This window comes from Hermetia illucens, chromosome 2, assembly GCF_905115235.1.
Source record: "Hermetia illucens chromosome 2, iHerIll2.2.curated.20191125, whole genome shotgun sequence".
NCBI classification, from domain to species: domain Eukaryota; kingdom Metazoa; phylum Arthropoda; class Insecta; order Diptera; family Stratiomyidae; genus Hermetia; species Hermetia illucens.
This window is the reverse complement of record NC_051850.1, coordinates 180,858-195,998: the sequence shown is the minus strand read 5'-3', so window position 1 is coordinate 195,998 and position 15,141 is coordinate 180,858. Positions and strand designations below refer to the sequence as shown.

Sequence of the window (15,141 nt, the reverse complement as noted above, 5' to 3'; positions counted from 1 at the left end):
AAGGGGAAAATTTTATTACTAGAATGTTATGTAATAAGTTCTACTGTTGCCTAGAGCTCCAAACTTGAATGCAACAAATCATACTTAGAAAGAGAAAATATTTTGGAAAAAAAGATTTCAAAAAGATATTTTTGGAAAATTTAGTTTTTTTAAAAAACTTCAATGAATCAAATTTTAGTCAACCTGTAACCTGACTTATATCACGCGATTTTTACTAGAAAACTAAAACATCGCACTTTAGCCCCTTATCGTCTATTGAGGAGGCATAAGTTGAAAGGTTTTCTTAGATTATCGGAAATTTATTGGGTTCCGAAAAAACATTTAGGAAGGGCCCTAAATTTCTTCTTCCCAGAGAACCAATTTTATTTAGCCGAATCTGGAAGTAGTCTGAATTCATTGGGTGAATTAAATCACATTGCCTGAAACCCATGAGTACCCTGATTTGTTTGTAACGTCCAAAGGGTTGAGCTTCCACTACCAAGTTAAAAAGATAAACGTTTCCCAATGTAATATATAATAGTTATTGGTACCTTGGTCTACAGATAGTAGGACTCAGCAATTCTAATAAAGCAAATTGGAAACTGGAAGCATGTCGCCTCAGGTCTGAGAAATTTTATATATTTCTTATGTAAAGACTAGTAGTGTATATCCATTTACTATGTCAGATTATTCATTTCAATGATGATACTAAGATTCTACATGCGATGTCTTCGTGTGCAGCCAATTTAGTTAAAAGAGACAAATTTGACCTATCATAACTTTCTTAATAATAGTAGAGGTTCTACCAAACTTTCTGTTATCATGCTCTATATTATGGCCTATATTACTGTGAATGAACTTAAGGAGAGTTTCCAGTAATTTTATAAAATATAATAATACAGTATTAACAACTTTAAGTGAATAGATATTGGTGGCGAGTATTTTGCGGCCTATATATTACATAGAGCCATCTTCACATTTTTACAGATTTCTTCTTTGGATGGTTTTTGAGGCAGGTTCCTTGATTTAACTGTATACTTTTCAAGCCCCAAACTGCATGCTTTAAAGCTAGTGTCAAAACTAGGTCCTGGTTCAGGAAGTTCTAATCAAGACCTTTTATTGGATACATCACGTAGATATATATATTCGACAAACAAATTTCATACCCTTTTAAACAGCACTGATTGTTGTTTCCAATAAATTGTGTATCAATAAGTGTAATCATTTTCGTGGGCTATATCAGTTTGGATGTAGGCCCTTGAAGTTAAGGCATAAAAGCAACCCATGACAGTATAGCGTCTGAGCTTTTTAATAGCTGCTAACGTATTCTGAATAACGTTAGACGTTGGTATTTTGGCTGAGGAGATGCGAAGATTGTATGACAAGGAAGGAGAGAAGGCGCTCAATCGCATATTGCGTTATGCGCAGACGTCCATTATTACTGACGCATTTCCTGATCGAACATGGTAAGTACCGCCAGTATTTACATCATATTGTAGATCAACTTCTGCTCTCAATGTCTAAAGCAATATGAGGATCTAGAGCATGTACTCGCAAATGCTCGAATCTCAAAAAGTATAGAATGCATTAAGTTGCACCGTGAGCTATATTCAGGAGGAATTTCGAACGATAGAGTTCCTACGAAGGAACGATAGGACAGGAGCTATACAGTAATACTCACGTTGGTGTAACGCGCTCACGATGTAACGTCTAGAGATAGTTCCGTGGGTAAAGGAGAGAGGTTTTAATGGGTTAAAGTCCCATATTGTAGCTGTCTTATAATCTTAACAAGTCGAAAACGAGAAGCTCGATACTTCAGGTATGAAAAGTTTTGTTTGTTTCTTTATGTAAGTATATTTGAGTGCAGAACTCACCCATTTGTATGTAGCCCGTAATATTATGCTTATTTAGTATGTCAAACTACTCACTTTGGTGTGATATTGATATTTCGTATTTTGGGTTGCAGTAATTTTACACGGCAGGAAAATACGGAGGTTTCTAGTCAATTTCTCAGAAAAAAATGATATTAACTTAATTTAATTAGATATCGATATGGAGGGTATTTTGAAGCCTGGACATCATACGGAGGCAGCTTCGTGATTTTTTTTCGATTTTTCGGTTTGGCGGTTTCTGAGAATGGGTCCGTTAAAGAAATGATCAATTTCGACCCCACGCACTCCTCGCTTCTCTCACCAAATTTTGCATTAATCGGTACAGCCGTTATTGAGAAAAGTTAATGTGATAGATAGGCAGACAGACAGAGAGGCAGAACGGAAGTACCTTGTCGTGTTTGTAGGATTTGCTTTCTTGATTTGTCGAATTGTGTCGTATGCATTACATTACGATTAATAAAAAAATATTGGTGTTTATCCTGCATTAACAAAGATTTCACCCTGTCTTTTAATTGGGAACTTGAATCTTAAATTTAAAATCCTTGTACAGGTTGACACAGTATGATAAGCATATAAATGTGCAAGTCTGCTTATAATACAAAATATAGCTATTTGTTTTCTGCCAATATTCTTTTGGTTTTCTAAAGTGAGTTTGGATCATTTAGTAGTGGTAGTATTTTTAGGCCACCTATTTGGTTCGTACCATGGGGGTCTATACTATTGCGATTTAACCGTTTTTAGAATTATGTTTAGCGTCAGACATGTTTACCTACTTCTTATGGCTTCATTCTTCAGTCTATACTATTTTTTAAATATTCTAAATGACATGTTATTTTCTGATGCTTTGGGGCATTGTTATTGTAAAACGTATTTCCCGAATTTCATTATTGAAGTTTCGGTCAATTTTGAGCAACTAAAATCAGTCAATCAAAGAATGTTTCAATTCTTACGAAACAGTCTGTAAAATTGTTTCTTATTACTAGTCCGGTTTCCACGTTGCTTCAATGCTGTACTTAAAACATTTTCCCAACATTTTATATTCATATTATTTCACGACATTAAACACTCACCTTCAGAACTATTAATTGCATAGTACATTTATGTGATTTGAACATCCAAGAGTAATCTAGCGCAAAAAATCAATTGCACTTCGTTTGTTTGACACTTCGAAAATTCACTAATTTATCACTACCCTTTTATTTTTCAAAAGGAAAGCTCCTTCAAATCTTTCGGTAGAGTAACACAGCACTATATATACGATTGACACAATCGTAAGGTCGCGAACCTCTTTAAGGAGGAAAATAATTCCTCAAAAATTAAAAGCCTCAAAATGAGCGAAATCTCTGCAAAATAGAGTCTACGTGCCCTGCAACATCAACGAATTATATCCTTTATAATTGGCTGGGTAAGACTTTAGAATAACATTCGGCGACTGAAATTCGAAAAAGCTGGTAATGGTCGACTTTGACGATTGTTCCTACTCCCTTTATTCGTCAAAACCTAAGTGAATCTTTCGATTGAATCCTTTCCGAATACTTTGCTTAATTTCTCTTTCGATTTCAAATCAAATATTTTATTGGATATGAACGATTTGCCTTATTTGTGCTGTTTATACTTATTCCTTGGAGTAGAGAAATTTTACGAAAATGAAAACTCAGACGCACACTAATATATTCATTGCACGATTACACATATGTATATATGTATTCGCATAGTCGTAAACAAGGGCAAGATAAGGATTCGGACGAATACTAAAACAAGTTCGCCTTCGTCGTCAATATTGACGTTATTGCCGTAGTAGTTGCCATTACCAATATCATTATCCTGGCAAAAAGTTTCTCTAATATTTGTAGAGATTTCCGGTTTACGTTGATTAAAGGACTTTACATCAAAGTCAATTTCGGGATTTTCACAAATTGATTCAAGTCCCTAAAAGAAGTTTACAGCGCACTGAGTTTCAAACGGAGTCAACAAAAGTTAAACTGTCGATCAGACTGAGTGTCGTAATGTATAGCACATGGAGTTTCACTGACGAGGTTATAACTTTTCCTATTTCACACACATTTTATGCCTCAATTTCATTTGATCCCGTAAAGTATTAACTATTTCACAATATTTCAGAATATATGCACTTCACACCCGCACCATGTCGTCTAAATTTAAATATGTGTATCGAAAGGGATGCTCAGGAGTAGGCCTTTGCTGTCTTGCATTCCAGGTATTCTCGATTTTCAATTGCGTCCCCCAAGGTACCAGGCGAACCTATATCGACTGAAAATTTTGCTCTTTATTTCCAGTTGAGAAAATGTCCTAGACATATTGAAATTCCAACACAGTCATTTGCCTTGCTCCAGTATGCGTTTTCGTGCAAAGATTTCGTGTATGAGCAGAGCCCGGAAAAGCTTTATGCCTGGAGGAAAATGCATGCGCATTACTTCTCTTTTCTACGTTCAGTTACTCACTACGATTGCGCTTTTATGGTTCGATGACAGAAATTGATTCTCCCAAATCCGCTTTTACGTGTCCTGTGTGCTGTCTGTATTCTTTTTCCTCCCCCATATCCGTCAGCGAAGTACGTGAGAGAAGTGGAAGAGATTCCTTAATAAGAACTGCAATGGTACAGTCAAAGGTATCATTTGGAATTCAGGTGGCAATTAACAATCCAGTCTTCATTCGAATATGATGACGTGGAAATATGCATTCTTACAATTCATAGTTTGTTAGTATGTACATATAAAAAAACCAAATAATTTTAAGTATATATTCTATATATCTGTTTGCTAAAATTGTAACAGCGCACGATATATGGTATAGTGCAATTCTTATGAGCATATTTAAGATTTATTCTAGAATCGGATCTCTATTCTTTGCTTCATAAAATTATATTATTCAATGTAAAATGTTGGCATTGAAAGATATGCACATTAATGAGAGACGTCATCCTGGGATTAGTGGAATAAGAAAACTTGAATTAGAATTTCTTGCCTGTAATGTTGCTGGAGCATTCACAGGAGCAAAAATCCTAGAAAACTATTCTTTGCTGTAGGAGATGGGGAATAACAGTTTGAGGTATATTTCGTATGTGTTAGTGTATATGCTCCGGGGAACAAATTCCGGCCTGGGTATAGCTTCAGTAAAATATTCTGCGAGGGGCGAGCACAAGTAGAGTGAAGATAACGAAGAATAATCAGGGCATAGAGAAGCTAAATTCCATTAAAAGCTCAATGTGCACATATAAACTGTCGCAACAAAAGTTTTTCATCTGCGCGTTATCACAATTCCAAAGAGCTTTCCATCCTATGCTGGCAAGTAGCTCACAGGATACCAAATATTATGGCAGGTTCATTTTAATATCATTTATAACTGTTTATTCAGTGGAGTCTTTGCTTCTGTAAGTCATCTATAAAAATACTAAAAAAAAAAAATAATGTAAAACTATTGGGCTTCTGAGAAGTGCTAATTGAAAGTTTTAGCTTATTTATATTTAGTACCTTAAGCCTCGAATTTCCTGATAATGTCATTATTGTATAGTAAAGAATTACAGTTCGGACTAATCCTAGATTATATTAAAAATTCCGCCCTTTAGGCGCGAAACTATGAGAAAAAAGATATAAGTGGTTAATGCAGTATCCCTAAAATTCATACAAGCACTGACTGGTTAATTTAATTTAAGATAATTAAAAAATGAAAGTGAAATAAATCTCATATTATTTATTTCATTTTCAGAGTGATTCATATCTTTCTGATAGTTGAGAAACAAATGTTAAGTTTTGTTGAAGTAGTTTAAAGTTGCGTGTCATACCACTTTCAAGCGTCTTAGGCACTAACTTTTTGCGACAATAAAGCCTGCAAAAATCATTTTGTAGATTGGTACATTATAAATTAAGAATTATTAAGGACCTTCTAAATTTTTATTAGATTAACAAAATTGTTATCACTCAAAACAAAAACATCCTGGGGCCTTGCGCATATATTTACTATAGCAATATATATCATTTTTTGGGGAATACTTTTATGCAGAAAATACTATACGCGGCCTTTTGTTCACTTAGGACCTAAGCATGACATTCGTTGCAGTTCATGATGATCAATGTTTCTCCAGGGTCTGAGCATTGAACTAAAAAGTATAGTATTTTGTGTCTTGAACTGCCAATATTGAATTGTCCGAAAGCTAACGTTGCTAACTCTCGTGTTGCTTTCGTTTTTAACTTCTCAACTTGATACTGGTACTCCAAAAAGGCAGAGTTTGGAATTCATTTCAGTCTAGTATAAAGTATTACCTAGATAGATTTCCAGCCTCCAGTTACGAGTGCGAATCAAATCATTGCACAAACTTTCCAAATGGAAAGACTGTAAGCGAGACGGCCATTGGCTTTCCGCAGTGCTCCTTCTCCAGATTTTCGTTACTCAATGTTTGCCTGCTTGCCTTTACAAATTATCTGGAACGATTGATCGAACACTCCTAAAGGATTTTCCGACTTGTGCAGCAATTTTTGTAAACTAGCGGTCTACTTCAATCATCTCAAAAATCGTAAGAACATTTATCTCTCTAGCGCTTTATCTATGGTCGGGGGTATGGATCTCATTTTGTACTGGGTCTCGGCGATTGGAAAACTGTTTGGTCAGCGTACCTGGGTCTTTGAAAGCGTTTTTTTTCAGCGACCTATGTAGCTTTTACGAAATCCCGCAATCAAAATTTTATAACAGTGCATTGTTCAGCAGACGTGTGCATCGGATGCCCCTAACGGCCAATTTGCTCTGACAAACTGATTCGATTTATTCCCTCCCATTTTGCATCTCCACGCAAAATATATAGATATTAAGATATCATGTTACTCACTTTACCTAAGGAGTATCAAAACTAATTAGCGTTGTTGTTAGGTTGTGATCCGAGTCTCACTGGTGACGGAGGGATTTATATCGTGATTGAATATCGAATATCAGTCGACTTAGCTGTAAATGAGTCCTGAATTAAATCGGGGTAATAATCACGGCCGAGCACAATGCCGACCACTTGCCTCCTACAGTGTATCTGTGTAGTATACTGTTACGGTCTTGAATGGGATGCCCTAACACATTTCAAAGTCCAGATCCACTTGGATTGTCATGCCAGCGATTGTTGTTATTATTCTTTTCCCCATCTTCTCTAGGTTGATTCTACTGACTAGTCCCGCAATATTGAATTGAATATGATTCTCCTGTATTGCAAACTCGGTGCTCTGAGGAAGACGGGGCGGCAACCCTGTCGGCTGAACCAAAACCAAGTGGCCGAGGAGGACCTCCACGTGGTGCCACCGGGAAACGCTGTATCGCATTGGCTTGCCGGCCGTGATGCAGTAGGCGAATGCTCCAAGGCCTAGCTAGGCCGATCAGACCCAAGTCTGCACGGGGACTCATCTGCAGCGGCTTCGGTCACGAAACCTTACCATGGGAACCGAGGTAGCCCCTGGACTCTTATACTTCAGGAGAATGCCTGTCGTATCTGAGTACAGCTCGGTTGGTTGCGGTAGGCCCCCTAGTGGGAGTTTCATGGGGGCTGTGGTTGTGCTCGAGCGAGAAGAGACCTTCGAGCCACGACATGGTGTTGCGTATCAACACGGGTGCCGTACTCCATAGTTCGGTAGAGATTTAGGTAATTCTTGCATCCACCAGTATGAATGCTAAGCCATGCACTTGTCTCAGCGGGGCTCTGATTGTGGTCACAAAATCAATCCGTGTCTGAAGAGGGCCGTAGCATTAAGTCTCCACGACATGTACCTACGTAAAACACCGAGGACTTCACTGTATTGCAGACTCGAGTAAGCGAGAACCAGATGGACTAGGTGGCTGATTTTGGCAACAAATGGATGAAGTTACCTAAAAAAAAAAATGCTGCAAGCAATATGACTAATCTAGCCCATACACTAAAGTGAGTCATCACTTATATGGACGAAGTGGAGTTCTACAACTAGATTATCTAGACTAGCGACATATCAACGAACGTCTCAAATCCGAAATTTTTCCCAGTGTCGTCCGCCCTGTCGTCCTCTAATGTTCTTTATGTACTATAAAGAATTATTCTGTGTGTACTATAAAAGATAATGGACTGCGCTTCGTGGAAATGTAGACGCGTAACACGCCGTAATCGTATTCGAAATGGGGATATTCACTATTGATATAGGGTTGCAACGATCGTGGAAAAATTGCGGTAGAGGCGTCTTCGCTGATATGGTTATGTAATTGACGTAAATGAGAATTCACTTGCCAACATTGGTCTGAACATCGAAATTGATGGATTCGCGACTCCATCCAGCAGGCCTTTAACAAAGCAAAGTGGCAAAGGCTAAAGAATAAGAAGAAGGAGAGTCTCCTTCGAAACTCCCTGATTAGACTAATATAATTAAATGTGTCGATATTGCATGACCTTCAACAATTCAGCGAAGGTTTATCGCATTGGAATATCTTCTAAGTTAAGGATCGAAATTGATAAGTTTGAACTGCTATAACTCTGACACTAATAATCGGATTTTCATGAAACGCGAATTTCGCGATACTGTCCTCTATGCCGGTGCAAAATTTAGTACTCCTAGGATTAACTTAAGGGGTTGTTTCAGTCAATTTCTAAAAGTTGGTAATATACAATTCATCATCATTGACGGCGCAATAACCGGTATCCAGTCTAGGCCTGTCTTAATAAGGAACTCCAGACATCCCGGTTTTGTGCCGAGGTCCACCAATTTGATATCCCTAGAAGCTGTCTGGCGTCCTGACCTACGCCATCGCTCCATCACAGGCAGGGTCTGCTTCATCTTCATTTTTACCATAGATATTGCTCTTATAGACTTTCCGGGCTGGATCATCCTCATCCATATGGACTAAGTGACTCGCCCACCGTAACCTATTGAGCCGGATTTTATCCATAACCTGACATGGTATCGCATTATACAATCAGTAAGTTTATTTATACAGATATCGCAATAGGACATCTTTCCAGGCTTAGATTTCAGATAAGTATTTTACACAAAATCTTAAAAAGGGCTGTGGAGAAGTAGATTCTTCATAAATGAGAGTATAATATTTCAGGCGAATGTCAATTATTCTCGTTAATTATGACGTCAGTATCTTATTTACATGGCCCTAAAAGCAGTAAATTCGCGCGAAATTGCTAAGTTTGTACTGCTATAACTTTGACGTTAATGACCGGATTTCTATAAAATTTGGCATGTATATGTGACATATTGTTCTCTATGCTCTATGCTTTGTTATTTCAGTCAATTTTTAAAAGTTGGTAATACACTATTAGTAAGTTTATCTGAATAGATATCGTAGTAGAACATATTTTGAGTCTTAGATTTCATCTAAGCGCACCTTCCTGTTTCTTTTTGGGGATTTTTGGATTGGATAGTTTCCGAAAATGAGTCCTGTCTCACTTTAAGTGTGTACATTTTGACTCCTTACTCGCGCACTTTGCAATTCACGTCAAAACTAATATCAGTTTCGGAAAATACTAATCGAGACCTTTCATTTCATACCCTACACGACTATATCCGGTGAAAAAATGTAAATCCCTCCTTTGCATGTTTAAACTCCACCTAAATTTAAGTCACTCGCTGAATGCATAAGATTTCATAGTTCCATCTGTCCAACAAATTCCAAGCCACTTACACTGTTTAGTTCATCAAAACAGTTAAGGATCATAACAAGCCACAAGAACATTGAGGAATCGATGTTACTTAGTGAAGAAAATAGGGAATCATAAGGGTTTATACAGTAGTGCCTGTTGCCTGTTGATTTCATGAAACCATGGAGAAGGAATTGCGGCCACTGAAATAAAGTGATATAAGCGGAGGTATTTGAGATTTTTTTAAGATAACAGAGGTACGCATATATCGATATTTAAATTATGCATATATCATACCGAAATAACTCAGATTATGTAATATTACACACTACTTATATTTAATAGGTAGCCGATTGCTTGGAACACTATAACTCTGATATACCATAGTTATGCGCAATATGAAACCTGCAGAATTTTCCAGTGGCAGATTCAAAATATCTCTATGGGCGCCCAACTCACCCTGAACTTGCAGAAATACAAACTTTCCTAAATTCCCTCATTCGGGAAAACTTTCTTCGTTCTGCGGAAAATGCTGAAAGGTAATAGGTGCATCTTATTTCTGCCCTCTGAATAGCAGAATATTGTGTTGCATAAGTTTCGGGGCCACTATTTAAACTTTAATTACATAATTTCATCTTTAAGATGTCGATGTGGAAAGTTTCTGTTTGGATAAGTGCAGCATCAAAGGAAGCGATTGGGCAGACACTTCCCAGAAGAGCTGCATCGGCAAAGCCCGCCTAGTGAAGCATGTGCTCTATAACATCTAAATAATGCAAAATTCTAATTTTTAGTTGAGTTCAATTTCGTACGAAATGTTCTTTAAAACGTAGTATAAAACCATGCTGATGTTTCAAAGCTGCTCCCGGTATTCACATTTGTGCCTCGAGATAAGTTTCACTCGTACATTTTACATATAATTTCCATAACTACCTACAAGCTCTCTAATTCTATGAAGCCCAGTCCTAGTGGAGCTGGTTGCAGAAGAGGGGATTCGGAGGTTTCAGAAGGTTTTGTAATGAAAGACTAGAAGGGTATTACGGTTGCTGTTAAGTATACGACTGAGGTATGCTCTAAACGATTTCGTGAAAATTTATAATTGCACCATAAAGTTGTAGGTTAAAGGAATTTATGTGGCCCATAATTCTGAGACTTTCCCTGATTTATTACAATAAATATTGCGATTAATCGCGGAAATCTACGTTGCTAGGACTCACGAATACAGAGTAAGATGATCCTGACGTCAAATGGGCTTGCTAGACAGCTAAAATGGCTATTAAAATTATTAACGGGACTACTTGTTAAGCAGTTAAAAGATGTGAAAATATTCCTACATTTTTCTCGTTTTTTTTTCGCGTGAATGGGGGTCTGGCCGACGCTTAAGAGTATAGTATTTCTATTTAAGGGAATAAATGCCTTTGATTGATTTCCTTTTAGGTGTACGTACGCCTTTTCTGTGCGTGTTTTAAATTTGAATTAAGGAGGATAGGATATTATTCTAGAAGAATGAACCATAAAATATTTCAGCTTCTAATTTGCTTATGGATGAGCGTTACAATTAAATGAAATAAAAATAAAGCCCATGATTTCTGCCGTTTGCCGTTTACTTTTATTGCAACATTACTAATACTTCAAAAATGCTCATTACTTTTTGACTTGATTTTATCAATACTTCTCATGCGAGTATGATTCTAGATCAGTTTGAAACACGGAAATCACAAATTGATGGAAAAGTAATCTCTAACAGTATTGATTAGAATCAAAAGGAAATCCCCTAAACAGAATTTTTCGTTTTTCTTTGACCATTTCACGCAACCTAAGTCCTATTGAAATATTACAGAAACAAAAATTATATCCTATAATGTTCTAATCTACTATGGAAATCTCATGTTCTAGCTTTCTTTTGTAAAGTTGTCTCTATTTTGCGGAAGTATTCGCGACGATCTGGAGTAAAAGCATTATTTCAGATGTCCAATACAATACAAAAGGGAAGAAAGAAAAGCAGAAACTTTGGCGAAAAGAATGGTGGAAATGGTTCTCCGTAAAACGAAAAAGTCGTGTGGTGTTAAGTCTACGAACACCCATCTCCTTTGAGGCTAACAAACTCCTGGATTTTTTTTTAGTGCGTGCTACCATTAAATTAATCTTTCAAGTCAACTAAAACGTGTTATCATTAGTTGAGATTTATGTCTCGTAATTTTTGCTAAAGTCCGTTTTTGTATCCTTATACAGATAGGCTACCAACATCATGAAGACGACTGACGATATCCTGTAGGTTATTCTTAACTCTACTACCGTCATCACCGACATCGTAACCCTTGTCCTTTCTATTTACCACAGTGTTACCTTCCCAGCCTTGGCGTCACGAATTGATTCCACGCGTTATAAAGGTGTACTGCATCTATAAGGATAATTTAGTTTGTCAATGTTATTAGCCCTATTATTTGCATGAGCAGGGTGAACACATTTTTGAAGCTAAAAGCAGTATATTTAAATATTCATTCTTCAAACGAATGGGCAATACCGATTGGAGGATTCGGCAACACCGTATGCGGGCCATATCCTCTAATGAAGTCCCAGGATCTCCTTACGTTCGAGTGGAAGAAGTATTATAAGACAAAAGCTAGAAAAAATGTTTTTATTGCATCCTCTTTTATGATGATCACTTTAAGCTCCTTTTATTGCCGGCCTTGAGTTATATGAAGAATGTACACACCACTAAAAGCTTAAGTACTAACGCGAATGAGACTGAGACTCGTTTCATTGAGTGTTTTCCTCGTGACTCAAAAGCATAATTAACGTGGCGGCATGTTGTAGAGTCGAGGGAGCAAAGTGAGTTTTTATTCAGGAATTTACCGGTGACATATAGACAAGAACAGGTATAATTTATAAGAAAGTTTAATGAGAGCCGGAGAAGACACTTTGGGAGACATATGAGTTTCCTTTGGAATTTATTTGGTTTAACATTGTTTGCTTCCTCTCTTTGGTCACAACTTGAATGTGTCCGAATGGAAGAAGCACTGCCGGGCGCAATCGCCTGTACTAGACAATTTTAGATACATTTTGGGAGAAATCTTAACCATCTTCTTGTGGTTTTCTTAACTCGGACGTGGAGCATTTTTAGATGGAAGTAATTATATTTTAAAGGGAGCATTTTGATTAGATTAGATTATTAAGCAGAATGAACATAAATCTTACGAGGTTATGTAAAAAAACTATTTGTATTGAATAAGGACTTCGAAGAATCACAAGTTGTAGGTGTTGAATATTATTTGCTTGATTGTCAACGAAAATAAGAGCATTACAGAACCATGATACAGATCCATGGAAGTATTGTGTACAATTGGTTCGAGTGTCTAAAATTACGTGTAAAGATTTCAATTCTGGAAGTTTCAGAGCTTCATATATACCAAATCGAGTACTCTGAGTAGCTCCGAAATATTATGATATAGAACCGTTTTAATTGACGAATTGTGGACAGTTCCGAAAGATGAAGGGAATAATTACACAAGACAGTGTTGCAGCGAAAATACGGAAGCGAAAATAAAAAAACACAAGGTCCAAAATTCAATGAAAAATCTTGAAAAGAAGCGAGCGAAAAAGATCCTTGTCTCCGGAAAAAGGAGGGAAGAATTATGTGAAGGAAGGCTTCTCATACGGACTACTCCAGCATCTCCACTACCAATATGCTTAGAATGGAAACGATTGAGCAGTGGGTGGAATTCCAAAAGGTTGGACAGAGATTTCAAGAAAGGTCAGTGACTATGTCGCACTCATATCGATTTAGAAAGGAAGATTCAAAGGTAATGATATGATTATAACAGAAAATATCGTAAGGCCTTATATTGCAAAAAAAGACTATAAGTAATGTAAATACAAAACGACGAATATGACGTCTGAAATGGCTAGCCACTGTAATACGCGGATACGGACTGACCACCCAAATATAAACGAAATTTTCCTTGCCATCAATACACTTAAGCAGAGTAAAACCGCTTGGTTATACAGCTCCCCGACAATTGTTCATCCTAACTCCTGCACGTTCTGCAGAGTTGCTAATTCCATTTATTTGGGAATCCTGACAATGTGCGCTCTTGCGCAGAGAGTGAAAGAAGGAAATGATCGTCAAAACTCCAAAAAAGAGCATCTGCAATGAGTGCTATAAAGGGATATTTGCGTGTTTGCCGTGTTCGCAAAATTAATAATGTCTATCTATTGGATTATTTTGGAACAGTGTCTAGAGTTTAGATTTATGTATGCATCACCTGTTCTTCATCTTTTTCCGAGATGCAAGGAGTGCGTCAGGAATGTTCAATGGAGGAGGAGCATTCAGAAAAGACTGAAAGCTGTTATCAGAGCGACATATTATGGCAAAAAATGGTACTTGCGTGGAGATAAAATCTCTGAGGAATTTGGTACAAAGCGAAGTCCGGCAGGGCTCTAATAAGTCGCGCGTATTATTACTTCTTGTTAACGGTGACATTCAATTTTGCCTTGGCTATAAGATGTGGATATGTTGAAGGGATGATATCATCTTTTCCCGAAGCGCATGACATCTCCTTACTCCCTCAGCGAGTCATGGACCCCGGGAGAAAAAAGCAAATAATGTGCGACTGAAAATAAACACATATAAAGCCAAAGATTCCAGTCTGAGGATGGTAGCTCAGTGCATCATATAGCATCACATTGGACAACGTAGTAATGAAATGCATGATCAGCATAAAGTTAGATGCAGAAAAGAACCTGACATTCCTAGATGAACCATCTACAACTAATAAAATTGTATCCCGTCGTAGGAAAAAGCAACTGAAGTATTTTTATTCTCTGTAGGGATAGATCCACCAAACCTGGAAATGCGACTATCTCAACACTATCAAGTTGAGGCTGTTCCGCCTCAGTATTCTCTTTTTGCAATTACATATAGTAGTAAGTATAGTAAGTGGAAAGTGACCACCACTGGTAATCAAAAGTTCCAATGTTCCATCAGATCATGATGTTATCGGTGTGTTTTAGCCTGAAACGATAACTAATGAAGAACTTGGTTGGTTTGCGGACCAGATACTCATGGAATTGTTAATGATAACACGCAAACAGTATACACTTTAGGAAAGGATATCAACTCCATAGCTGGCTATGCCATGCAAGCGAGGGTATCTGTTGTTGGCGCATTATATCCCGTTTTATAGGCAAACTTATCTACATATATGTCTATACAGTAGAGGAAAAATAATAGTAGAAGAACTAGAAGGATAAGTAAGTGAATTTTATAGGACGAAATAGCAGAAAGGTGACTTGATACGCTGGATGATGATTTGAAAGCCTCGCGATTCCATCCAGATCAGGCATTTTATAGAACCAAATGGAGAAACCGATCACGACGAGTGGACCGCGCTTGTGAACGGCACAAAGGCTGAAGAAGAATAAGAAACATTGATGTTTGTCTTTTGAAAGTTACACCACCAAATAAATTGATATTGGAGCAAGTGCAACATAATCAGAGAGATTATTAATGTAAAGGAACAAATTCGAATGCCAGCGTGAGGACGACTTGAGGATCAATTCTGATGACTCCTACAAAGGACAGCAAGTGGATTCACGAATCCACAGCTGAATGAAGAGAGAATCACTAAATTCGCAAAATTGGAATGGCCGTATTGACAAATCAAAAAATTT

At 37.3% G+C, this 15,141-nt stretch overlaps 1 protein-coding gene across 1 annotated transcript in view; it reads right to left on the bottom strand.

The window, feature by feature from the left end:
- LOC119649661 (teneurin-m) overlaps positions 1 to 4,206 on the bottom strand; it is a 229,903-nt gene extending 225,697 nt beyond the window's left edge. Inside the window, exon 1 of the mRNA XM_038051920.1 lies at positions 2,942 to 4,206. Coding sequence (XP_037907848.1) covers positions 2,942 to 2,969 — 28 coding nt within the window. The 5' untranslated portion in view covers positions 2,970 to 4,206. The remainder of the gene's footprint in view (positions 1 to 2,941) is intronic.
- Positions 4,207 to 15,141: the final 10,935 nt, after the last annotated feature.